At 48.6% G+C, this 26785-nt stretch overlaps 2 protein-coding genes across 2 annotated transcripts in view; both read left to right on the top strand.

The window, feature by feature from the left end:
• The window catches only part of b4galnt4a (beta-1,4-N-acetyl-galactosaminyl transferase 4a), a 102759-nt gene extending 92076 nt beyond the window's left edge, over window positions 1-10683 (top strand). The window contains exons 9-20 of the mRNA XM_076138783.1: window positions 2093-2159; window positions 4640-4804; window positions 5144-5253; window positions 5636-5736; window positions 5974-6047; window positions 6150-7686; window positions 8057-8436; window positions 8577-8730; window positions 8858-8930; window positions 9676-9829; window positions 10036-10162; window positions 10373-10683. Of these exons, the coding sequence (XP_075994898.1) occupies window positions 2093-2159; window positions 4640-4804; window positions 5144-5253; window positions 5636-5736; window positions 5974-6047; window positions 6150-7686; window positions 8057-8436; window positions 8577-8730; window positions 8858-8930; window positions 9676-9829; window positions 10036-10162; window positions 10373-10487 (3057 nt within the window). The 3' untranslated portion in view covers window positions 10488-10683. The remainder of the gene's footprint in view (window positions 1-2092; window positions 2160-4639; window positions 4805-5143; window positions 5254-5635; window positions 5737-5973; window positions 6048-6149; window positions 7687-8056; window positions 8437-8576; window positions 8731-8857; window positions 8931-9675; window positions 9830-10035; window positions 10163-10372) is intronic.
• A 4070-nt stretch (window positions 10684-14753) lies between these two features.
• The window catches only part of abtb2b (ankyrin repeat and BTB (POZ) domain containing 2b), a 37031-nt gene continuing 24999 nt past the window's right edge, over window positions 14754-26785 (top strand). Inside the window, exon 1 of the mRNA XM_076139440.1 lies at window positions 14754-16174. Coding sequence (XP_075995555.1) covers window positions 15283-16174 — 892 coding nt within the window. The 5' untranslated portion in view covers window positions 14754-15282. The remainder of the gene's footprint in view (window positions 16175-26785) is intronic.

Raw genomic sequence — 26785 nt, 5'->3', positions numbered from 1 at the left:
TTCTACCTTCTCCGCCAATTAAAGCACACAGTCAGGTTGCGTGGGTGTGTAGGTAGGACAGAGGAGACGAGGAGACTAAACAAGATAGACGGGGCAAACATCTTCTGTTCTCTCTCCGAGTGGAGGCGTAATTAATTAAAAGCAGAGCGTTTCCTGCTCTCTGTGCCCCCCTGTCCCTTCATCGCAAAGTACATGAGTCATTAGAGGATGATGTGTTGGAGGGTTTGGCTTAATGGAAGGAGACGTATATTACAGCCGAGAACAGCTCACGTCTAGATGGATGCTGCAGAAGTAAAGACCGAAAACTGTGATTTGTTCCTGAGAAGAAAAATCTGTTTACGTTCTGTTAATTATATCGCCTTCAAAGTAAAATATTATTTTATGGCTGTTATTTCTTTTGCTGTTTTGGCAACCGAGAAAAGGTCAGATAGTTTTACTTTTCATTAGCTCTCAGGTGTCGCGCTAACAAAATAACTTCATATCCATAGAGCCTCGGGCTTTGCAGGCGAACAGAGAGAAACAAATGAAACAGCGACGCGCAGTCAGCTCACTGGGAAGCAATAAACTCCTGAAAATAGAGGGATAAAAAATAACCAGCGCCCGGTGGAAACAGGGTGTGTGTGTGCATGTTTGTGTGAAGGTGTGTGGACATCGCTACCACACTGCGGTGCAGAGGCAGAAGCAAAAGTAGAAGCGCGGTCTTGGGCAGCTGAGTGAAAACAATATCAAAAACTCATATGTCAGTAGTCGGTCCAGGCGTGATGAAACATGATGAACAACACCACGAGCCGCCGGTGCCATTTTGCTGCTTTTTATTATTTCCCCTTGGATATTGATTTTCTTTCCCCTCCGTTGAACTTGCAGGGCCGGCAAACAGGGCCGCCTCTCCATCCTGCCCCCCCACCACCACCACACACGCCATTTCACTTAAACTGCACCCATATACACCACCCCATTTGCACACACACAAATGGCAAGTACTGTATGTACACACACACACCGGGTCAATACTTTACTCAGAGAAATCAATCAGAGAACCTATGAGGAGGGGAAATGCGTGCAAGTGTACAAAGTGTGCGTGTGTGTGTGTGTGTGTGTGTGTGTGTGTGTGTGTGTGTGTGTGTGTGTTTGTGTGTGTGTGTGTGTGTGTGTGACTACTGACTTGACCTTGACAGCAGAGTCACAGTGAAATGATGACACGATGAAGCCTTGGGTTTCCTCCAGGAATGTTTCTGTCTGTGTGTGTCTGTGTGTGTCTGTGTGTGTGTGTCTTGTGAGCGTGTCTGCATAAGCTTTTTGCAAGTGTATACAGCAGTAATCAGTGGGTATATCAGTGTTGTATGAGTGACATTGCAGGTAAAGATCAATTATGTAACCCTGTATGTGTGTGTGTGTGTGTGTGTGTGTGTGTGTGTGTGTTGTGCCTTTTCACGTGCCTGTACAGGGTGTTTATATATTTGTATTCTCAACCCCAGAGTTGTAAAATGGTCTGTCTCCTGTGATTATATGCTGGCTAACCAGAAGTGATGTGGTAATTGTGAAATCTATTTAAAGGAATTGTAGCTTGTCTTTCCCTCTCTTCCTCATTCCCTCGTTTTCTCCCCCTCTCTCTCTCTCTCCCCCCCCCTCTCTCTGGGCATCATTAGACTCTGCCATTTACCACTCTAACACTCTTCCTCGTCTCCTCCTTATCCCTCGGTTCTGCCCCTGTTCACTTTCTCCACCAGTTTTCCCCCCGATTCTCTACTCTTCCTCATCACGTGGTTGCGTCACGTCTCCTCCTCTCCGGGCTTTCCCTTTCCCTTTCCCTTTTCCCACCCCACCCTACCCCACCCCTTCTGTGACTGGTTAAGTGCGTGTGTGTGTACAAAAAGCCAGAGCGTTGGGTCGATCTTTTGATTCCACTTAGATCAATAACACCCAGAGTGCCACAGTTTAAGCCCACAAACCATGACGGATGATTTCTGTGCACGGCACTCTTTCCATATGTTGGCATTCTATCTCTCTCTCTCTATATATCTCCCTCTCTCTCTCTCTCTCTCAGCCTTTCTCACATGTTCCTTTTTCTCTCTCTCTCTGTTTCCATATACAGTGGCGTCCATTCCTCCCCGGTCTGAAGTATGAAGTGGTGGACTCGGCCTACATCTCACTGTACACAGGTAAGAGCTTTCCCGTCCTGCTCCTGCTCACTGAATGGATCGCTCCCCCTCTCATCCACTCTTTGAAATAATTTCCCTAATTGTATAATGAATTGTAGCAGCGATTGCAGATTCCTGTGGTGTGTGTGTGTGTGTGTGTGTGCCTCAGAGACGCTCCAAACTCTTTTCATTATAGGCAAATATTGTCTCTTTCATTGGGCTGAGAGGAATTGATCTGCTAAAACAAAAATAACTTAATTAGTCTGGCTGGGTATTGATCAGTAACTTGCTTTAATGTCACGGAATCTGCCTTTTTTTTAAAACTAATTCTTTCTCGCCGCTTGTTGACCACAGAAACCACAGTTACTTCTTGTTTGGGCCTGTGTGTGTGGGCAAGAATGCACATTTCTCTGCAGAGCTCATGTCTGACCTCTAAGAATCGACGCGTCTCCCACTTCAACGTTTGATACTTCTGCTTATCTGCCGGTGTGAGAACACGAGTCAGCCCGCCCAGAGACACGTGTTCTCCGTGTTATCCGCTTTAATTAGGTCTCTGTTTTCCAATTAGCTTTTCGATTAACATGATCACTGTGCTGTCACTTGCTGTAACACTTAATGAGATCATATAATTTTATTTGTTCCCGCTCGCTCTGATTAGACCCGAGCTGTAAAACCACAATTTTGTCAGGTCACAAACATCCATTAGTTGTTTTTTTTTTTGCTCATTTCATTTCATTAACCATGACCTTTGACCTCATTTGTGTAGCTCCTGTCCACTCTTATGGGAGAAGAAGGTTTTAAGGTTTGCCTGTGTTGGTTTTTCTTGTTTGTCTGTTTGTAAGCAGGATTGCTTGAATAGTTATCGGTTGCCAGGTGGGACGGGATCCAGGGAAAGCTCTTTCTCTAAAACTAGAGAGGCGATCTGAACACTACAGATCAGGCAGATTTTCTGATATGCTGCAGGCTCAAAGAAGGATCCAGATACACACACACATAGATACACACACATACAGAGAGAGTGAGAGTTACTATGAAGGATCAAATAGGGAGAGAAACACACAACTGCCCCCATTGTGTAGCCAAGGTGACGCTGATTCGATGAGGTGCAAACAATTTTGCTGCATCTTCAATCATAATGGGTCTAGATCCAAAGGAAAATAAAGACGGTAATCCATGTTTCGTACTTGATTCATCATCAAGTAAAGTCAAATAGCAATTTCACTCTCGAATATCCATTTAACGTTAAAGTGCGTTTTCACAATCGTGGCAAATGTGATTGTTTTTCCTCTTCAGGATCAATCAATGGGACTAATCCACTTAGATAAAGTAATTCTCCCACGGCGATAAATTACGTCTAATCTTATATCCGCCGTTATGGAAAAAGCGTTTTTCTCCGACAGCTCGTGAACTATAGATGATAGAGATGTGAGATCATCACAGGCAGGGAGAGAGAGAGCTTGTTCAGTCTTGGTGGAGGTTTGTATCTAATCACATCCCCTTTTACTAGTTGTGTATCATTCTACACACACAGGCAGGTGAGTCATTCGCTCTAATCCTGACAATATTCCGAGAAATATGGCTTTAAGTTTTCTGATTTGCCGACAGACCCAAGCTGCAAAAATGACATCGTTAAACAAGAATGGCAACGTTGTATAATTTACATGCAAACACACACTCGGTCCTCCGATTTCCACCAAATTTCCCACCGGGATCATTAAAGGGAAACACACACACACACACACACACACACACACACACACACACACTGTCTTATATATTTTAACAAAAATCCCACTATCACTGTTGTCTGTGATATGCAAATTAATCGAAAACAAGAGGAGAAATCACTCAGTTTGTTGTTTTTAGGATTTCAATGACACAGATAATGAATTTGTGTTGGCAAAGCTTCTATGTGCAGTGAAAGCAGGGAAGTGATCAACAGATGTCTGATTGTTTCGAGAAAGACACTGATAAACAACCTCGCGTACACACACACACACATACACACACATACGCACAGTGCACCGCTCTGGGAGATAAAGATGATGCTGACCACCCTGTTAATTATAAAGTATTTCTCCCATCAGGCCTTGCTGTTGACATGCCATTAATCACACGTGCTCTCGCCTCCTTCCCTCAGATCGATCGGTATAATTATGTCTCCCCTCTGCTCTGTTTTCATTTCTTCCAACTTTTTCCAAGATTCTCTCATCTCAACTTTTGTTCCTCCTCTCCTCCTCTCTTCTCTTCCTCTTCCCCTTGCTCTATTTACGTCTCCTTTGACTCTCCACGTGTTTTCTCGTTCTCCATATCTCTCCATGTTTGATGACGTCACCTGTGTAAACTGGGACATGAATAATAATACAAATTTCCCCCCGTACAGATGACACATCAAAACCATTTGAAAACAAAGCTTCCCTCCATCTTTCATGCGTCGTATGTCTTCTCCACCATCTCCTTTCTCACTCTCTCACTCTCACTCTCTCCTCTCTCTTTTCCAGATGAGTCCAGTTTGAAGATGAACAGCGTGGACCACATCCCGCAGACGTTGGCCAGTCACATCCGCCTGCCGGAGCAGTCTCAGCCACATGGCCTGGAGGGAGGCGGCGCCGTGCGGCACGGGGCGGACATGCTGAAGCCAGACCCCCGGGACACCTTCTACAGCAGTAAATCTGCCCATTATTAATTCTGACAGTCCACCACCCACCCCTCTTCCTCCTCCCCTCCTCATGTCTTCTTCATCCTGTTTTCCTTCCTCGCTGACAGCCTGATTTTCAAGAGTGTCATTTTTTCTCAAACTGACTGAGTGAATGTCTGGTTAGCTCTCTAGCTGGCTGGCCGGCTGTTCTGCTTTTTTTTCCTGTTTCCCAACTGCCTTGTCTGCCCTCCACCCCATCGCCTCGCAGCCAACAGTTTCCCCAATGATGGTTTTGTGCTACACTGGTTCCGTACACTGACTTTGTCCTAGATTCCAAATATTTGCCTCTTCTCTCTCCCTCCCTCAGTCCCTATGATCAACCCCTCCCGACTCGAAAACGTTCTGCCGGCCTGTCTCTACTCTCCGACCTACGTGGTCAAAGACTTTCCCATCGCCAGATACCAGGGTCTGCAGTTTGTAAGTGATTTCTCTCAACACTTTTCCCTGTAGGGGTGCAAAAGAAATGTCACTGTGGGTGTACGACTGTGTGTGAGAGTCTGTTTCCATGGACGTCAATTGCTAGTTGGTACTATCATCAGATTCAAATCGGAGGGCAAAGAAGCGGTGAGGTTAAGAACACATCGCCTGAACACTCTGTTTCACAATGCATCAAACAAGCAGGTGGCAGGTAGTATTGAGCGTTGCTTCCCCCTTTAGGACAACACAAGCTACTGCAGCGGCAAGTTACCTGCTGGGGAAGACGATGAGCGAGAGGAAGCATTGATACGACCTTTATCTGTGTGTTGAGAGTAAAATTGCATATCTACTTGTTATTTACGCTGTTGCCGCTTTTCTGCAGGTCTATCTGTCCTTCGTCTACCCCAACGACTTCACCCGTCTCACCCACATGGAGAGAGAGAACAAATGTTTCTACAGAGAGTCGCCGATCTACTTAGAGAAGTACGGACATTATTGCTTTTATCTCTCAGGGAGATAATGGAGCATTTGTCTCTGTCTTGTTTATATGAGCCACTGCACTGATTATGCAAAATAAGTGTTTAAGTGTCTGTGAATTTGATGGCAGTGATTCATGCAACCCCTCAAAAAAGGGATTAAGTTTATTATGCTGTGAGGCACATTGAAACTTCAAAAAGTATTATCTGTGTGTGTTTGTGTTTGTGTGTGTGTGTCTGCCAGGTTTGGCTTCTACAAATATATGAAGATGGATGAGGAGGAGGACGACAGACCGTTCTTCTTTCCTAACCCAGATGGTAACTGATAATGAGCACACGCACACACACACCTATGTACACAGACGCATGTACTCACTCACACACTGTGTCAAATAACTCTCTCGTGTGCATCTCTCGCAGATTTCATGGAGGAGGAGGATCCAGAGGATGAGGTAGAGATCGTCGGCACTCCGTCCCCTAAGAAGTCCTCTCGCCCGAGCCAGACCAGCCACACCTCCGGGCCGTCCCACCACCGCCCGAGGTCGGGGGCCACACTGGCCGTCAGAGGGGGAGAGGAAGAGGAGGATGAAACTGATGACGAGGAGGAGAGGGTGATGAACAGTATGGTGCTCAGAGAAAGGAGGCACTTTCCCCCAAGAGACGGTCAGATAGGAGCGGTTGAGGACAGGGACTGGGGGAGAGACCATACGAGGGGAAACGTGAGGGAGGACAGCAAAAAAGGCCCTGAGCAGGATCCCCAGCTCAGAGTGTTACAGCCTGACATGGACAGCGTGGTCCCGGGTCGCTCCCTGTCCTGGGTTCACACAGGTCCTGCTGAGCTCGCCCCTGGTAGGAAAGTAGGGGGCGGAGGTGGAGAGAGGGGAGCAGAGACGCTGCCTAAACTCAGCAAGTCTTCGCTCCTCTTCCCACAGAAGGCCTCCTTTTCTGCCATGGCCAGCAGAGCCAAGCAGATCCTCACAAACTCTGCCCACAGCAACACCGGCGCCGCACGGGACAACGGCAAGATCCCCGGAAGCAAGAAGGAGAAGAGGGAGGACAACAAGATCTACATCACCAGGCCTCGGCCCGCCAAGGACAGGGAGAGGGAGCGAGAGAGAGAACAGAGGCGAGAGCGGAGGGAGGAGAGAGCGTCTCGCCATCCCAGAGAGGTCTTCCCAGGGGTCTTTCTGTATCAGAGCGGGAAGACCACACGGCTGGTCAACCTGGGTCCCAAAGGGCGAGCCGGAGCAGGAGTAACAGGGACTAGGAGCCTTGTTAGCGCCCCTAAGCTTTGGCCCAACCCCCCTACAAAAGAGGGAAAGACATCTGTGCACAATGGGACTATTAGAGGGGAGGGTGAAGGTGTGGCACACAAGGTAGCAAGCAGGACCAAACGGCCAGATAAGAGCAAGAGGAAAGAGGGGCGGCAGGAGTTGGAGAGAGAGACGGCGGTCACTGCTGATGAGCACGGCAAAATGAACTCCATCCCGCCTGTATCACATCACCAACACGGCCCCCGCCCCCCACGATTGAATGCCACAGAAAACACCCCGCAAGATCAGCTGCGGGTCACCTCGTACCTCAGGACCTCAGAGATCACCGAGTCCCAGCAGCGCCCGGACCCGTACCCGGACCCGGACCCGGATCCCAACCCGCCAGAGCCCGACCAGGATCCTGACGTCATCCGCTCTAATCCCGACACAGAAGCCGAGCCGGAACAGGAGGAGGGCGGGATGTCGGACTACAGCTACGAGGAGGTCGAGGCCCGGCCGGGTTGGGCGGAGGAGAGCATCAACTGGCAGAGGACCTTTTCGGTCAATCCCATGGACTTTGAGCTGCTGAGATCGGACTGGAACGACCTGCGGTGCAACGTGTCAGGCAACCTCCAGCTGGCAGAGAGCGAGGTGGTGGATGTGCTGGCCCAGTACATGGAGAAACTCAACGAGCGCAACGGCGGGTAAGAGAGAGAGAGGGAGAGGGGGGAAGAGAGAGTAAGGCTGGGACTCGGTAATTGAATTGCAATTTGTAACTTGTCTATTTTCTGGTTATCATTTTCTGCAGCAGTGCTTATAAATCTCCTGATCGTCCTCCTGTGAAGAAGCGTTTCCATTCATTCTTCTTTACTCTTATTTCTCCTCCCACATCACACCGTCCTCTTCACTGAGCCTCACTCATAATGAACAGCAGCATTTCTGAAGTCGCCCGCCAGCGGCAAAACAATAATTAGTCAATAACGATAAGACAGATCCATTTTTCATCCGCAGCCTTCACACATCCTTCCGTGTCTGATCTCTGAGGTTCCTCTCTCCGTCTTCTGCATCCCACAGGATCTACACCCTTCTGAGGATCATCAACATTGAGAAGCGACGCGATTCGGCCCGGGGGAACCGTTACCTGGTGGAGCTGGAGCTGATGGAGCGAGGCCGCAGCGTGGTGCGTCTGTCCGAGTACATTTACCTGCTGCTCCACCGCAGCAAGCAAGGCGAGGAGAGCGTGGAGAACACCGACTCTGCCCCGGCCTCCCCTCCGGCGTCCGCCCCCTCGACCGCCACCGCCGGCGCCACCACTCCTCCGCCCCGTCCCTCCACCGGCACCCCTGCCAGGCCCGGGGTCACACCCTGGGGCACCGCCTACGCCAAGCCGCTGCTCTGCCAGCCTGTCATGCTGCAGTGGAGGAGGGAGGTGATGGTGCACTTTGTGGTGCCAGGTGAGTCAAACTAAAGAGCTTCACATACAGAATTTACTTTTTATGTGGATATATGGCACAAAACAAAACGCAAGCAGGCTCATCTGTCATTTTGTTTCCCTCATTAACTTTCTTCCCCTTTTTTAAAATCTCCATTCCAGTGAAGAACCAGGCCCGCTGGGTGCAGCAGTTCATCTCTGACATGGAGAATCTTCATCGCCAGACTAAGGATGACAATTTTAGCATCATCATCGTCGACTTTGAGAGTGAAGACATGGATGTGGAGCAGGCACTCAGAGAGAGCAATGTGCCAAGGTGTGTGCCTGTGTGTGTGTGTGTGTGTGTGTGTGTGTGTGTGTGTGTGTGTAGCATTAAAGTAATCAGTTTAGGATCTGAGTCTTTTAAGTTAAATTAATTTATGTCTACAATTGTGTTTTGAAAGATATGAGTATCTTAGGAGAGAGGGAAACTTTGAGCGCTCAGCAGGACTGCAGATAGGAGTGGATACTATTGAGGTAAGAGAACACACACAAACACACTTAAGCTCACACACACATACACACATTGTAGCAGGAAGGCAGAGAAAGCCAGTGAAGGTCAGCCTGTCTCACTGACCAAATAACCTTTGCTGGCTGATGTGTGTCATAGAGAACAGTCCTGCATAATGAATACATCATTGCGAGGCCTGTCTGTCAGGTGCAGTTGGTCTCAACCGGGTCTGCAAACCTCCTCTTTCTCCCCCTCGCTGGCTCCCACAGAGCTGAGGACCACAGTGAATCGCACAGACAGGTTACTGCGTTCCCCCCTGTCATGTGTAAGCCACAGCTGCCACATCCTCTCTTTTTCACCAGGTTATTTCTGCGTCCTCGTCTCTGGCTGTCACACACACATACACACACACGCGCACATGCACCCACTCACTGGGTTTTGGGACAGGCAGGGTTTTGGACAGACGTTGATCCATCAGTTGAGTGTCAGCGCTGTCACAGTGGGATGACAGGGTTGTCACTCATGTCTGAATGACCTGCAGGCTTTAGAAGTGAAGACAGGGCGGTGATGCTGAGGCCAAACCTATCTGCCTTCTCTCAGCATGCGTGGACACACTCCTGCATACACACAAATATGCCCTGGTCCATGCTTACGTGAACACACAAGGTCACAGAATAAATAAGCACAATTTTGCATGTATGCTTTGTTTTAAAGAGACAGAATTGGACCTAATTTGTGTTTAAATGACGGTGTGTGTGTTTGTATCTACAGGACAGCCACAGCATCGTGTTCCTGTGTGACCTGCACATACATTTCCCTCTCAACATCTTAGAGAGCATCAGGAAGCACTGCGTGGAAGGGCGCCTGGCGTTCGCTCCCATCGTCATGAGACTCGGCTGTGGGAGTTCGCCACTGGAGCCTGATGGTACTGCAAACACACACACACACACACACACACACACATGCACAGATACCAACACAGCGGCACAGACAGCTACTTTGAATGACAATACAATTTATATTCATAGTATACAGCACACACTCACATTAGAAGTGCATCACGTCTTCCTTTTCTCACATTTGCTGTGATTTGTGGACTCGTACTTCTCTTTAACGTTCGGCTCTCTGCAGGCTACTGGGAGGTCAACGGCTTCGGCCTGTTTGGAATCTACAAGTCCGATTTTGAAAAGATCGGAGGGATGAACACGGAGGAATTCAAAGACCGCTGGGGTGGAGAGGACTGGGAGCTGCTGGACAGGTAACCTAGCAACCTGAGGAGATCTGACCAATCCCTGCAGGAATTACTGTTTGACACTTACAAAAATTTCCAACACATCAAAAACCATAATACACAGAAGCATTGTAATGTCTTTGTTGTTAAGGTGTTCATGAGATTGTGTCCATCCAATGTTGATTGATAGTTGATCATTGAGGGACTTAAGGTGGATTCTCTCTTCTGTCCCTACAGGGTGCTGCAGAACGGTTTGGAGGTAGAAAGACTGCGCCTAAGGAATTTCTTCCACTACTACCACTCCAAACGAGGCATGTGGAATGCCCAGAACAAGAAAACTCCCAAGGGATAGCGCCCCCTGTGGGATGTGGGATGCTAAACCTACCTTGCAGATACACTGTGTGTGTGTGTGAGAGAGAAAGAGAGAGAGAGAGAGACCTTTTGACGAGAGATCGCTCACTGCCTGACTCTGCCTTTTTTTGAAACGGGCTCCTCTCCTGGGTGCCTCCGGATGCTCGAGCCGGTAAGGACGCTGAGTCCGGATCAGAACTTTGTGGAAACTGCTGTTTGTGCAGCGAGACCTGAGTCATCACTTTGCCTCACTGACTGACTGGAACTACTGTACAGAGAGAGAGAGAGAATGTTGTTTTTCGTTCTCTCTGTCCCGTTTTTTGGTGCAATGTTTTCAGACAAGCTGGAAAGCAGCTGTTTAGTTTTGCGCGAGTGTGTGTATGCGTGTGTGCGGGCGTGTGCGTGTGTGTGCGTGTGTGTGCGTGCTTGTAATGACAGAAGGAAGCACCTTTTTGTAACTCGGAGATGTGAAGACAACCTAAGATTTTTCTAACACGCCCTTACACGGGAGCTTAATAGAATGTGTGTTAACATGTTACTCAGATAGACGCAAACATGGTGATGTAGGCTGAGTAGAGGAGTCCTGTCCTTGGAAAACAGTATTTCTGAATATTAACTAGTATGACCGAGGTGTTGAAGTTCTTTTGAGGCTGTGGGTTGTTACATAGTATATTGTGATTCAAAGAAGAAGACAGGTTTCTGGTCAGTGATGTCAATGGAAAGCTTTTCAATTAGAGAATCCCCCTTTAGAAACACGTAATGACAGATACATCATCTATTTTTTCTCTTTATTCTCTCTTTATATTTTCCCCTTATTTTGATCGATCTCATTTTTGCCTCCACCTCTCTCAGTCCTTCTTCAGTGTCCTACAAATCTGTGTATCTGTTGGAATATATATATAGCCTTGCTGCTGTTTTAAGAGTCTCATGTGCTACACCCATATTAAGGCTAGCTATTGTTTACAACTTAACAGAGTTTATTCTGCAGGTTATTCTGCTATTATGATTATTATTTAAACGTTTGTTGGTTTCTTTTCTTTTCTGTGACTAAGTACGTGTGGGTGCTATTTTCTGCCCCCTAACTCTGAATTGGTGAACAGTTTACACGCTCTAATTCTACTGACAGTTTCCTTCCTTCAGATCTCTAACTTCATGGTGCCCCAGGAAATACGTAGATGAATGTCACAGAAGGGGAAGAAGAGTAAGACAGCTTTCTAATATTTGATTTGAACAGTATTGCAATCCTGCTTTTGAGCAGTTACTGATCTGAGTTTTCGTTTTCAAATTTAAGATTTGAGGGATTTAAAACTTAACCGTCAATACGGGGGAAAGCTTATCTGTCTTTTAAGCTTAGCTAAAGCTCCAACAAACACTTAATGTTTCAGCCATGATGCGGCAAGGCATGGCTATTTCACAATTGTGTGCCTTTATCAGGGTTCGGCTACAGGCAAATTTTTGAATATACAGAAAAGGGCAGGGACAAACAGAAATACCAGATTATTTATCAGAAAGTTGTAATGTCACTGTAAATTCAGATACACTGTAAAAAAAAAAAAAAGGAGAAAGAATTGACAGTTCTCTTTAATGGATTACAGATTGTGTGTCAGCCCTAAGCAAAGCCACCGCCACAGTTACTTTTAATGATTCAAAGTGATCATTGCAAGCCAGTGTGGCCCACGGGTGGCTATATAGAGAGGAGGGAGGGGGAAATGATTACTGAGTGGCAACAGAAGGTGTGATGGAGACTCACTGGCAGCTGCAATTCAGCAGGACCCACCTGCTCCCATTAGTTTGGCTGGAGGCTGGGCCCCTAATGCCTCTGTTTATGCAACACGGTACTTATATTGATGGGGAATAGCTGGAGGGCTCAAGACTGGACATGGCTACTGATTTATTATTGTCTAAATGATTGTTAAAATGCCCTCCAAGACCTATTCCTTTTCTCTACAAGGAACGGGCTCTGTACTGTACGTAATTTAACACTGACATGGGAGTATTTAAGGAACAAAAGAAACACGTTTAAAAATTAGACTATATATAAGATACAATAAAATGAAAACTAGGAATATACATTCCAAGCTAATTTCTGTGAAATTGTTTTGTAGAGAAAAGGTTTTACGAATGTATTGTACCTTTATTGTACCTATTATGATTTTTTGATTTTTTTTTTTCCTTTTTTGATTTTTTTTTTTCAAATAAAATTTTATGCTTATGTCCAGATTGTTCTTTGGCTGTGTCTTTATGTCAGCCACAAGAGACTTTTTCTTAATATGTCCCCCTTTTGGCCACTTGGTGGTGCTCTTCTCAAATATACAGATCAGATCCCCAGGCCCCTTAACTTGATTTACATTAAGATTGTGGAGGAAAATATATCTATGGTATATATCTACACATTAAGAGGGTGTGACTCAGGAGAAGAAGAGAGACATTACCAATGAGGAGGTAGATGACTCCCCAACACACAAGTACATACAGACGCTCCAACACTGATCGAATCACATCACCAATGTTATTTACGACTCAGGGCTCAGAGGGCTTACACGTAGAGATGCAGCATTATGGGAGATTTCTTTCCATTACAAATTGAATGTCAAAATAACATTTTCTGAGGTTGTTAGAAACCTCAAATCATTTTTCTATAGTCGAGAGGCCAAAATAAAGGATTTTAACTTTGAAATTCTCCAACATTATACAGTAAAAGTGCTTGATTTTGTTTTCGTGTACAGTCCGAGTTCTAACTCAAATATATCAGTCATTGATTTAGGTTTTGTTTACCTTATATTATAAGATTATTTGGAAAAACAGATGTCATCACTTGTTCAGTCTCCCTCTGTTACACTCAGAGGCTGTCATTGCTAACTGCTTAAAGTGATATTTATTTTGTTATATTCATACTATTGCAGAGGAAAAGGTAAACATTAGGAAACACTGACATTTTGTACTCCAGTAGAGTTGACATGTTTTTGTACCACATTTAATCACTTGCAGGAGTTGTGAATTGTTGATCCCCTTGCTGTGTCTCTCTGCTCTGGGTGGGCTGGCTTGTTCCATTGCATTTTGTCCTGCGCTTGTATACACACACAGAGAAGCCATGAGGTAAGTGCTGTCCACACCACAGCTACATGAGGTCTGGATGAGGCAAGTGCTAATGTCCTTTGATGTCGTCTACTCCCTGTGCTGGTTCTGATCATACTAGTGTAACTTGGCTTTGACTAACAGCCTAAATATGGGGAGGTAAAGCAGCCTGAAGGTTGAGTTCTTCTCAGTGTTTCAGCAGCTATGGTGCTTGAGTGGAAGTATGTGTGGGAGAGTCACTTTTGCCACTTCATAGACCGATCAGTGCAAAGTATTTCCTACATCCACTAGGTCTGTGTATGTTGCTCTGGATCTATTACATAAAAGTGCTGGAGTTTGTCCCAGTAAGGACACGCCCTACCTGCTGTCTACGTGAGTGTCGAGTGATGCCGGGCAGAGTCGCAGGCCTATACAACATGTTTGTTTTATTTAACCTGAGGTATGTTTGCGCAGCTAACCCGAAACAACAAACAGAATGAAGTCGGTGAGGATTTTCTTAATAAGTGTATGAAAGCAAGGGTTTCCATTTTGGGGGGTTTGACCAATATACCTGCAAAAAAAGTGTTGTGAATAATAATAATAATAATAATAATACACATACTACATACCATCTGAGTTCCTTGTAATAATGAATGTGATTGTAAACTCTGTTAACAATGAAGCCCTTAACCTCACCGAACCAAAACAAACACTGAGGTAACCGCTTACTCAACACTGTTACCAAGAGCATTGCAGATGATTCACTGTATGGTTGTTGTGGGAGACATCAGCTGATATGCGTGGGTAACAACTGCACAGAGGAGATAACTGAGGACTGAAGGGTTGGTTACTTAACCAGACAAATAAATGATTAAACTCATGAAGAACTCCCACCCATAAATTAATTGTAAGTGGGGGTCTTGTTGTTGATTGGACTATGCTTTTTGAGCTTTAGTAGAAGGACAACTGCATTAAATTGAGAATGTAAATCAAAATGGCCATGTTAAAGCATGAAAAGACGTGGAAACTCATATGTAGGTCAGACATAGTATGGGCATGTATTTGTTTGATGCTCATTTGTTTACTTTCTTTCCCAAACTTTGAGGCACGTTCTGATTGGCTCTCGTAAAAGCGGTCCGTCTCCTGATTGGTGGTGGAGCAGCCGTGGCCTCATGTCAGTCAAGCGCGAGCCCCGCCCCCCTGACGCATCTGTAGCAGTTCCTCCGCCGGCTGCTCTCCTTGATTCATCGGCAGAGCGGAGCGCGGAGGGGAGCTCAGAGTTTTCCACTCCACGGCGAAGCGACAACTTAGAACCCGTTTGATACACGGAAATCACGCAACTTGTCTTTTAATGTCTCCTAAGACTGGATAAACGTCGCGGTTTTTGTCAAAGACTGTGGAGGAAAAGTTTTAAATCCCGGCGTCATCCGGGGCTTCAAGGTGAGGCAGACGCTTAGTTTTGCTTTTGCTTTCCTGACTGATTACAAATGACAATATTGGCTTGTTTTGGTCAGAGCTGAGCTATATTCAAGGGTTTGTTTTGTGCAACTTAACAACAACTGCTGATTCATTGCCCCGCACTGAACTGAACTTCGCAGCATGTCTGACAAGTGTTGCGCAGCGTAACCAGTTCAACCAGCTCGGTGGGGAGTTTCGAGCACCGGTTCACTGACTTACAGGTAGACCGCTAACCAGGTTTGCCTCACTTCCTCTGCGCTCCCCGGTAAACTTTGCTGTGCATAATGGCCGGCATGAGCAATGTCCACATGAAAACCCTCGAGGATCTGACTTTGGACTCGGGGTACGGAGCTGGAGACTCCTGCAAATCCCTCAGCCTGTCCTCCTCAAAGTCCAACTCCCAGGCCTTCATGACGACCCCTCACCGGGGCAACTGGTGGTACTACTCCGGGTCCATGAACAGCAGGAACAACAGCTGGGACACGGTCAACACGGTCCTACCTGAAGACCCGGAGGACATCTTCTCCAAGTGTCCCCGCTTACCTGAGCTGGAGGAGTTCCCCTGGACCGAAGAGGAGGTGGCGAGAATCCTGCGTAAAGTGGCCGAGAGTGGGGGTTCAAAAGCGGGGCCCGCACCTGTGTTCTCCCCGGAGGCCGTGAGGCGTCTGTCGGCTCTCCTCCGCAGAGCCCTGATCCGCATCTCCAGAGAGGCTCAGCGGCTGAGCGTCATGCACTGCCGCTGCACCCGCTTCGAGGTGCAGAGCGCCATGAGGCTGGTGCTCAGCTGGGCTCTGGCCGACTACTGCGTCTCTGCTACGGTCAAGGCCATCTCCATGTACTGTATGAGCGCCGGGGAGCTGCTGAGGAAAGGCAAGTCCGCCCGCTGCGGCCTCTCCTTCTCCGTGGGACGCTTCTTCCGCTGGATGGTGGACACCCGCATCTCCGTGCGCATCCACGAGTACGCGGCCATATGTTTGACCGCCTGCATGGAGGCGCTGGTGGAAGAGATCGGAGCCCGTGTGCTGATGGCCGAGAGGGGTCACCCGGGCCCGGATTCGGGGTCAGCCTGCGCCCCGGTGAGCGCCGAGAGCCTGGAGGGGGTCGTGAACAATGACGCGGAGCTGTGGGGGGTCCTGCAGCACTACGAGCACCTGATCTGTGGGAAAAACGCCAATGGTAAGTTACCTCACTTTGAACTTAGAGCTCTAAATGTGGCCTTATGTGATCACCTGTGTGAATGTGTTCTCTGTGCATGTTTGGGTGTGTGTGTGTGTGGTGATGCAATGTTTGTCTGTCACATGAACTCCTTCCAGAGAGCTGGCCAGTTCTTTCCAATCCCTCATAGTTCACGTATGTGGAAAAGGTGAACTGTGGCCTATTAGACTTATTGCTGGGTACAATAACTGCTCTTTGTGCATCGGTGTGTGACGGATCCACTGCTAATGAGACTTGTCAGAAGAGGAAAATAACAGAGCTCAGGCCTCTGATGTGAACAGAGAAAGTATTTTTTTATGACTGCAGGATTTGACTTGAACACAGCCACTCTCTTCATCTGTCATCTGTACAACCAAGTCCTCACACACCGCTCCGTTCTACTGGTGTGATGTCAAACCAGAGTGATGATTTAGGTGGGACGAGCCCTTTACACCCAGCGAGCGCCCAGGCAGGAGTCCTGTCTGTTGACACAGCTCTGTGTTTATGCTGACTTCACCTCTCATCCTCCTGCTGTGCCGACTGCACTCCTTTGCCTAAATCCTCCCCTTCTTCCATTTCCTCATCCCTCTCTCTCCCTCTCTCTCCCTCTCTCTTATCCTGTTCTCCACCCCTCATGTATAAACACACAGCTACCATCTCCATGCACCTCTCACATCTCCCACTCCTCGTCTCCTTCCTCCCTCCTCCAGCTGTGCATCCTGCTCCCCGTCCAGTTGTTTCCTCTACCCTTTCCACTCATCCTCAATAAACTCCATCGTCCCTCTTTGTCAGATGCTAGTAGACTCATAGCGCTCTTTCCATGGCTGTTTTGGCACACCAGTGTTAAGTTGATTCATGAGCCAGTGTTAGGACAATGTAACCAGCCTTTGTTTGTGGCCCACTACCAGTTCCCTCGAGCAGAGCCTTTTTTTGCTGCAGCACAATAGCCTTTTGTTGTGTGATCATGCAGCCTATTCCAGTGTTCCAGTGCAGGGGGGGGGACAAATGCTTGGAGCCCCGGCACACGAGCACGCACAACACAACCGTGTGCGTCCACCGAGAGGGAGAATGTAGCTATTATTACTGCTCTCCAATTAGATGGCCTCATATTGATCCACGTTGCGTTTGTGTGCACGGAGAGCGTGCGTATGAAGAGGAGAGGGAAGTTGCTGCTGTAAACTCTGTCAACTTTCAAAGTCAGCCGTTAGCACACTGTGTCTTTCAATAATGCAGCACACTTCATATTCTAATGCCGCTGCCACTTGGTTTGATTAGCGTTCATCACGAGCAGATGGTTTGGATCAGAACGCATCCAGAAGAGTCTGATGCAGTGCTGTGGTCCGGTCCTCTGCTCAGGCCGTTTGCTTGAGTTCGACTCAACTCATAAGAGGAAAAACATGTTTCCCCCCCCGACCTGATGTATTTCACCAGATGTCCTTTGGTTGGGGTTTGACTCGCCTATTTTTGGTGAGTTCAGTCATTGGGTTGAGAAAGACCAGCGCGTGTGTGTGTGTAATAACAACAGGACATTATTCTGACCACCCTAGCTTTTTATAGGCACACACTTGGGTTGTTCAAGCCACATGCCCCTCTACCACCTTACCACCTGACACCCCACACCCTAAACCCCCAGCTTCCAAGAACCCCCCCCCCCCCACACACACACACACACACACACACACACACACACACACACACACACACACACACACACCGCTACAACAGAGTACACAAAATGAAAAAAAGTCAACTTTCTCTTCTTAAATCTGATCTTATAACTCTACCTGGATCCATGCTGGTTGATCAAACAGGGCCCAGTCTGATGAAACACTCCTCCCTCTCACTCGCTCGCTCTCTGTTTGTCTCTCCCTCATTCCCTCTCCTGCTCAGAGGGGCTCGCCCACATCTGGAACTCTTTAAGGCAGCAATGACTTCTACGGCTCCAATAACAATTCTGCAAACCCTCCCTCCTTCCCTCGCTCGCTTGCTCACTCACTCACTCACTCTCTCTCTCTCTCTCTCTCTCTCTCTTGGCTCTCCCTCTTTTCTTTGCCATTTTGCTCAAGTCCGCTTCATCTTCTATCTGTTTATTTCTTCTGGTCTACAGGGAGTGCATTAGAGGAACTGGGTTTGTGATGTGCCAGGATCATATTCATTACTCATGCACACACACTCGCACAAGCACGTACACATACATGCCACCATAACACACACACACACACACACACACACACACACACACACACACACACACACACACACACACACACGCCTCAGAACCTATTTGGCCCTCTCCGGCCTGTGTTGAATGTGTTTAAATGGCTACACAGCACTACACAATGCAGCTACACAGTGGAATCCATTTGTCATTAATTTCTCTTCATGAGGAAATAGCATGAGTGAGCTCTTCCTGGTATAATTTGTATTGATAGGACTGTTGGGCATTTTAAACTGCAGAGTAGTAGGTTTACTAATGGACAGTGGAAGTGTCTGTGTAATTATTGATCTTAATGCCTTGCCTGGCATGCAAATGCAGAAGGAAATGCGGTCCAGCTGGCAGAAAAGTTTTTCCAAGTGCAGGGCTTCACCAGCGGTTGTGTGACTTCTGCAATGTTGTGTCAGCCTGAGAGTTTAGCTGTGATGGTAACAACCCAACAGTCATGGAGCTGATGCAGACAGTTGTGCGGGGCGCCTCTATGCTTTGCGTCTCTATGTATGTAAACCGAGTCCCAGCAGGGGTAAAAAGCCGTTACGCTCAATAAGATTTACCTGGAGAAATAAACTTTGATGTGATCCGGCATTAGTGCGAAAAAGTGAGGTCCAGTTTCTGTGCTGGAGCTTTATACAGTAAAAAGGCAGTGAGTAATGGTCTGGGGGTCCATGTACGGAGCAGGGCATGTGATTTGCTGCTCAGTATTTCCCTAAATATGTATTTAGCCCAGAAAGAGGCGTGGGAACAGCGGGCAGAAAGATGCAGGGAAAGCAGCCCAGCACTGCGGTCACACAGATGGGAAAACCAGCACACTGAAAATACACCCATACACTCCCCGCTCCACAAACCTGGAGCTGCATCAAATGCAGATTTGGAGAACATATCGGTGCGTTAATACCACGCTGGAAGAACCCTCCATTAATTTTTGTCTGTTGAATGAACGGGAGGCACGCGGCCGACGCGTTCAGGCTTCAGGAAACCAGCCTGGATTCATTTAGGGCGACCCCTGTGAGAAATGTAAGCAGGTCAGTGTGTGTAAAGTTAAGGCTGTAAGTCAGATAGCTTTAGGGGATAATAAGGGTTTTTCCTTCACCAAACAAACTGTGAGAGTGTGTGTGTTAATGTATGGCTGCGGGTAAAGCCTCAGTCTATTGTGTTGTGTTTACTGGGATACATTTCAATACTTGGGGAGAGAGAGAGAGAGAGAGAGAGAGAGAGAGAGAGGAAGAGGGAGAGAGAGAGAGGGAGAGAGAGAGAGAGAGAGAGAGAGACTTGTCTGGTCCCAGCTGTGAAAGCAGTCGCCCATCAGTGAGCTGAGCTGTGCACATGTGTGTGTTTGAAGGCGCTGGGCTGTGGGGGTGTAAGCGTACATGCGTGGGTTTCAACTATTCTAGGCAAGACGTGTTACTAATGCTTTCACGGATATGAAGCACAGATCATGTGCTCGCTAAATCTGGAATGATGTAACCCCCCCTTTTTTTAGATAGGCCGTATATTTAGTAATTAATAACAATGTTACTGCCCAGTCTGTGTTTTGATCTCAGGCCATGCAGCAGGATGAGTCATTCCCTAGCACTGTTTGGAGGAAAGAACTGATACATAGGAAGTAAAGATGGAGAGGACGGGCGTAAATAATCCCGGCACACTTGGAAGTATTTGCGGGTTTTGCATCTTTGGTTTTTTTAGTCTTGGATTTGTTTCAAAAGGGAAACTGGGCAGCCACTGGCATGCTTCACCACAGTGTCACGGGCCTTATAAAAGGTGGATTTGGGCTTTAGAGGGCACACTGGGTTGGAGCTGCAGACCAGGTGGCTAATGGGAAGCAGGAAAACTGGCTGGAGGATTCCTCCACTCCTGGAACTGGCCGGCTCAGCGCATTTTTCCTGGATGGTAACAATGGTTTGCATGAGAGAAACCAATGATCTGTGCGACAAATCATCCCAGTGTGGATCCTGGCTCAGACACACATCCACCACATGCACCTGCAGCCTGGTATTGGCAATAACAGTACTGAGGTCTGAGAGTTGGGCGTCAGAGGTCAAAGGTTAGGATTTAAAAGTCAGGGCAGGGATGTTTTATTGCACTTCTCCATACTTTCTCAATTCTGTAGAGTCTTAGCTATCACAGAGGACGAGCCCAGTTAATATGGAAAAGCATCATTTCACTCAGTTGTGCCTAAAACTCATGACCGAGGTTGTTGTATGCTGATTGGCTGACTGAAGGCAGAGCAGAATCTCACAGTTCTCCCGGAACAATGTGGTCCAGCCCACAGAAACCAGAAGTGATGGCGAATATAAACCTTAAATGTCGAGCTGGAACGACTTCGTTTTGTCCTGCGGTGTGTCTCTATTGTCCCGGGAATAGATGTGTGTGTGTTTTGTGCGTGTGTGACCTTTAAAACTAAACCACCCTGCGCAAGTGGAAATGCTGGAAATGTTCCCTTTAGTATCCCAGAAAGAGTTGTAAGGAAAAAAAGCTCCAAATTACAGAGGATAACTGTCTATTTTTCATAATAATCCCATGCAGACACAAACCAGGTGGAGTCATTATGTGTGTGTATGTGTATGTGCTCGTGTGTGTGTTATTTCCGCTAGATTAGAATGCTTACAGCTGCAGCACAGCCATCCTCACTCTCACTCACTCATTGAAGTCAGCAGACATGTCTTGATTAAAAGTTACAGAATATGGACTTGGAGAGAAAAGGACATAAACCCATAAATAAACATTCCTCCAGTCTTTTAATCTGGATGTTTGTGTGGTGGGATCAGTTCTGCCTTTAAAGCACGTCTACATTTCACAGGTCTCACGTAAAGTCAACTTTCAATAATCCTCCACGTCAAAACCGCCAAACCCCCACCGCCGCCGCCGCCGCTGCTGTTATGATCGCTTTTCTTCCTCTTTAACCCCAAAACCATCACAGTTCTAAACTCTGGCGGGGATAAACTGGCACGCGTCCGCCTCCCTGAGCTCCAGTAAAACTCCAACGCAGTCACTCCACCCCCCCCCCCAAACACACCGCCATGTTGTGGCTGGCCCGGCTGTAATATTTAATTACACACGAACGGATCACATGGGCAGACGGAGGGGAGGGGGTGAAGAGAGGGAGAGAGAGAGAGAGCCCAGAGGGGGTCGGGAGAGAGTGTGTGTGTGTAGGCCTAAGTGGAAACAGATTTGTCTGAGCGGAGAATTGGATATAATGACCCCGTGCTGCGTCCTCCTCTTGTGGAATCTGCCGGAGTCTCGCTGATGCGGCCGGACGGAGAGACGAGAGAGAGAGAGAGAGAGAGAGAGAGAGAGAGAGAGAGACGCAGGGGAAGATGGAGATGCAGTCCGGCGTCTCCTCCTCTGATCCGGAGAGTCCAATCACTGCAACCGACAAGGACACTGCATCTTTTGGACACTGGATGGGTTTATTTTCTTCTCCTTTCTCTCTCCTTTCAAGTCTAAGCTGTTGTTTTTGTAAATGGGCAGAGAGGGAGAGAGAGAGAGGAAGCTGGTCTGTGACCTCTTTGTCCGCTGGAATCAGAGCAGCAGTGTGCGCAGGCCCAAAGCTTAGATGTATCGCGTCAGAAAAGCAAACACACTCTTCTGTAAAGTCGTTGTGGTGTGTGTCGCCCTCCCCTCTCACTTTTTTTTCCTCTCCTAGATTGATAGCACAAGTTATTTATTTATGCTCGTAAACAAGGACATAAATTAGGCAGACGCAGGAATCCGGCGTGTTTTAGTTTGACATTTCTAAATTAGTATAATATACAAGACAGACCGCTGTAACGATTCAAACACACACACGCTCACACACACACACACACACACACCCACACACCCGCACACTCAGGCACATTCAGGCAGAGGGAGATGTGTTTCATCTGTCTTTGCGTGCCGGGTGTTTGTGGACGCAGGGTGGAGTAAGCAAACATGACGGTGGACAAAGACACTCTGTAGAGACGTCACATTCCACAGCCTTTACTCTGCGATGACCTCCCAGTCTGCTTTCAGAGCCTACACGCTTAAAATAGAACCCTTGTGTATCGTTTCTCACAACGCGCGGCGAACAGTGGCGTCTTAGATGGCCGTGATGCTCGGACGCAGCTCCTCCATCATCCAACATCTCCCCCCAAAACAAGATAGAGGAGAAAGAAGAAGGAGAGAGAGGACGGGAAAGTAAAAGCAGCTTATATATCAAGATGTTGGACAGTTTGACTTGTTACACACACACACACACACAAGTTCACACCTCTGTTGTTTGGGTTGACTGACTGCTGAATGAGTGACGGGGGAACACAGACATGCAGTCATGTGGTGATTATGGGAGCCTGGGGGGAGTTTAGTCCAGAGAGACCTAAGAGGTGAAGGAGTGAAGAGCAGAGGATGAGTGGCAATGACATCATCCAGACTGTGAGAATATGAGTAAGAGCAGCTTTAACCTTGCTCAAGGGCACGTTGATATCAGCTGCTGTGTGCTGATTTATCACTCTGCTCTCCTCCTCCTCTCTCTCTCTCTCTCTCTCTTCTTTCTTAACTCTCTCTCCACCGGGGCGGTGGAATGCGTGTGTGTGTGACATGTGAACACAGGCTCGCCCACGTCACCTCGCCTCGCAGCGCCCCTATCCCGACCCGCCGTGGGTTGAAAGTCCCCCTTTTTTTTTTAAAAGTGGCGGTTGGTGGGTTGAGAGCGTTCCATCTGTTATGTTCTTATCAAACCTGGTCATCTATTTTCCAACCTCCCCTCCTCCCCTCCTCTGCTCTCTTAACGCAGCACCGATCTCTTTCATGTAATCTGCCCCCTTTCGTCGTTGGAGTTCTCTGCGAACTGCGCGTCGATCTCAATCTCCCCCCCCCTCTCTACCTCCCACCCGCACCTCACATGTAAGACACTGTTGTTTTCCTGAACCATCTCCGTATCAAGCCCCACCTCCTCTAAACCTCACCTGTGGGGTGGAGGTCAGTTGGGACGGGGCGGGACGGCGGTCATTAAAAGAGCCGCAGCAGCGATCGAGCGTGCCGGGTATTTAGAGCAAAGCAGCGGTGCAGTCGGGCTTCCTGGAATTCCCTCTGCGGTCGGTGGGAGGAAGGAGTGTGTTTGGGAGAGCGAGGGGCCAGATGGAGAACACATGTGGGCACGGGCAAACAGATCCTGTCAGGACGGGACACCCTCGGCCCTCAGCCCCCTTTTTAGTCTCCGCCGATAAGATCCACCGCATGTGCTCCCCATCCTGCGACCCAAATAAACAGGCCAGGTGTGTTTTTACGGAGAGTTAGTGGCTTTTAAACCTGTTTCCAAGGCGACTTTGAGGGTAACCGCGGATTGGAGCGTGTGTGAAAACATCTAGGTGTGTGTAAACAACATAAACGGGGACAGACGTGGACGGGGGTCGACGCTGTGGACGGCGGGCCGGCCTGCATTTCCGCTGCAGGCTTGAGAGACTTCTTATTCCACATAATCACCGCGCGTGTGTGTGTGTGTGTTTCCTTTGAAAGCGCTGATGAGTGTGTTTGCGTCTGTGGTTGTTTTGTCGACGTACCCACACTTAAGGCTTCCCCTGTAAGCCTGACACTCCAACATCTGCGCAGGATGTCCTACCACTAGTTTCGATATATAAGCATATACACATTACACACACACACACACACTCTTCCTCCGCCCGCTCGGCCACATCTGCCGTGGATCCGTCTGTCAGCTTGTGCGCGCTTGTGAAGTCAAAGATAGCACCGGGTTATAATGGACTGCACGCCAGCGACGGCAGCCAAGTTTCCCGTCCAACCTCGAGATAATCCGCCTATTGAACAGACAGACGGAGACAACAGGACAGAGACAACAGGACAGAGACAAGGATGGCATGTGCTGGAATGTGAGGCGCATGAAGCGATCCCTTGTTTGGGCGCGTGCACAGAAAAGGAATTTGTCTCGGGTTATTGACAAAGACGGCTAAATGAGGACGACTGTGAGGATGGTTTGGATCCTTTCCTTCCTGCCTTCCTTCCTTCCTTCCTTCCTTCCTTCCTTCCTTCTCTCCCTCCTTCCTTCCTTCCTTCCTTCCTTCCTTCCTTCCTTCCTTCCTTCCTTCTCATACTCGTATATTCTGCCGTGCCTCGGCTCCATCTCTACATAAAGTGTTATAAATATAAGCTGGGTTGTGTGAGTAGCTTGAGTGATTGCTGCTGGTTTTGTGGGTGCGTATAAGTGTATGAGTGTGTGTGTGTGTGTGTGTGTGTGTGTGTGTGTGTGTGTGTATGTGTGTGAGAGAGAGAGAGACTGAGACGGCACAGGAAGTCCATCAGACAGCAGTAAAGCGGCGGCGCACAGCTTCAGGAAGGCACCGAGCGCTGCCTCCTCGGCTCCTTCCCCCCTCTTTTCCACCGCCAAAAGAAGAAGAAAGTTCCGCCCGCCTCTACAAATAGTCGCCGTGCCAACGTGTTCATCAAACCTGATTATGTGCAAGCCCGGTTTAAGTCCGGCTTGATTATTAAACATGTTGGGTTTGGACACGTCTCCCGTCTGAGCGGCTCCCTGACGCAGGCGTGATTAACCCCGACCCCGTCCAACAAGTTTGCTCATTACCGTCCATGTGTTTCGTGTTAGGCTGCACGATACTGTACACACACACACACACACACACACACGTAGAGTAAAGGCCCAGCATTCACTTAGAAGGACAGAGGGTCAACGAGGAGGAGGCGAGGACGCGCTGGGGGCCCGAGAGGTCGCCGCACTAATCAAGTATTTGCTTTGTCCACAGCTAATTGTCTGGTTAGGACAGCACAGCCCTCCAACAGTGACAGAAGGGGGCTCTGCAGCCGACCGCTCAGGTGGTCAGAAGGCGTTTGTGTGTGTGAGTGACGGGGGAGGGGCGGGGCTTTGAGGCGTCTTAGGTCGGGGGGAAGGAGGGGTTGGCCTCAGAGGTCAGCTGGTCATAAATACTATGATACCCACCCAGAGAGACAGCTGAGCCACAGAGCCGTGTGTCCCTGTGGCAGCTACACACACACACGCACGCACGCACGCGCACACATATTTTCACTGAGTTGTTTGCGGGCTGAGCAGCTTTGTTGTGACTGATCCTGCAGACTCGAGTCAAAGCGCGGCGCGATCTGATCTCAGTGGAACAAAAGCAGCACAAATCGGAGAAAGTGCACGCGTCCCACCGCAGACGAGCAGCGCCTCGCTTTGTCTACGCCACGCCGATAGCAACCGCCTGCTGTCTCCCCGGACGAAGATAAGGCATGAAGAAGAAGAAGAAGAACGTGTGCTCGCCCCCCCCAAACACAAACACACCAAGGAGATGAAACATGGCTCATCCTTGAGATAGAGACAGACGAGGCAGGGATGGAAAGGAATTCGGCCCGTCAGCGTGGGACGATTCTACCCTGGTTGATAACTGCAGGATGTTACTGTAATGTCTGTGTGTGTGTGTGCGTGTGTGTGTGCCAGAGAAAGAGAGAGGGCAGGAAAGAGCCTTGACAGCGTTCCCTGTACATGGAGCGCCATCATGCTGGGATAGACAAACTTCAGCATAGGGCCTCTTGTTGTCCTGACCCCTGGAAACCTCCCAAAATGTCCGCCAGACTGTCTCTCTCTCCTCTCCTCTCCTCTCCCTCCTTTTCTTCTTTCCTCTATACGTGCAGGAAAGCAATAACACAATATTCCGGCTGCTTCCATGTGGGTTCCTCCAGGTCCTTGTGCAGGGTGCGGCATGCTGCAGTGTGGCGGAGGAGCGGACAGGACGGGAGCGTTATTAATGAGATTCTAAAACGGTGGAACACGTGTGAGGGTGCAGAGCGTTCGCTTTAACGCTCCCAGCACAGAGGGAGCGGGAATCTGTGTGTGTGTGTGTGTGTTGACGGGGAAAAGAAACCCCAGGCGGTCAGATGAACCTGCCTCATGGCTTCTTGGCTCTCGCCCTCCTCTCCTCTCCTCTGAAGCCTGTAATTACCGTCTGACAAACCGGTGAGGTCAGCGGCACAGTGAGGTCAAGTGCCGCTCGCTCGGGCCTCCGCTCGCTCGCTCGCACACCCTCGCTCGCCCCGCTCACTCTTCCTCTCTGCGCTCTGTTCTGCGTCGGTCATGCATGACTGCTCGCTGGTTCGCGTGTCGCCGCCGTCTGAAAATCAAATCAGAGCTGCTCCTCCGCCTCCTCTCTCGCCTCCTCTGTCCCTCTGGCGATGGTCGTCTCTCTCTCTCTCTTTCTCTCTCTCTCTTGCTCTCTCTCGCTCGCTCACTGTGCCAGGTGTGTCGACCGCGCTCCCACCACACAGAGCTGCTGTTTGAGCGGGGCTACTGGGAAACTTGCAGCTCAGTGACGACATCTGGAGAAGGTATCATTATAGTCACACACACGCTCGTACACACACACACACACACACACACACACACACACACACAC

Source organism: Genypterus blacodes, unplaced genomic scaffold, assembly GCF_046128005.1.
Source record: "Genypterus blacodes isolate CSIRO-AG114 ecotype Tasmania unplaced genomic scaffold, CSIRO-AGI_Gbla_v1 ptg000015l_1, whole genome shotgun sequence".
Lineage (NCBI taxonomy): Eukaryota > Metazoa > Chordata > Actinopteri > Ophidiiformes > Ophidiidae > Genypterus > Genypterus blacodes.
The sequence above is the reverse complement of the archived record's forward strand: the minus strand, read 5'-3'. Positions and strand labels throughout refer to the sequence as shown.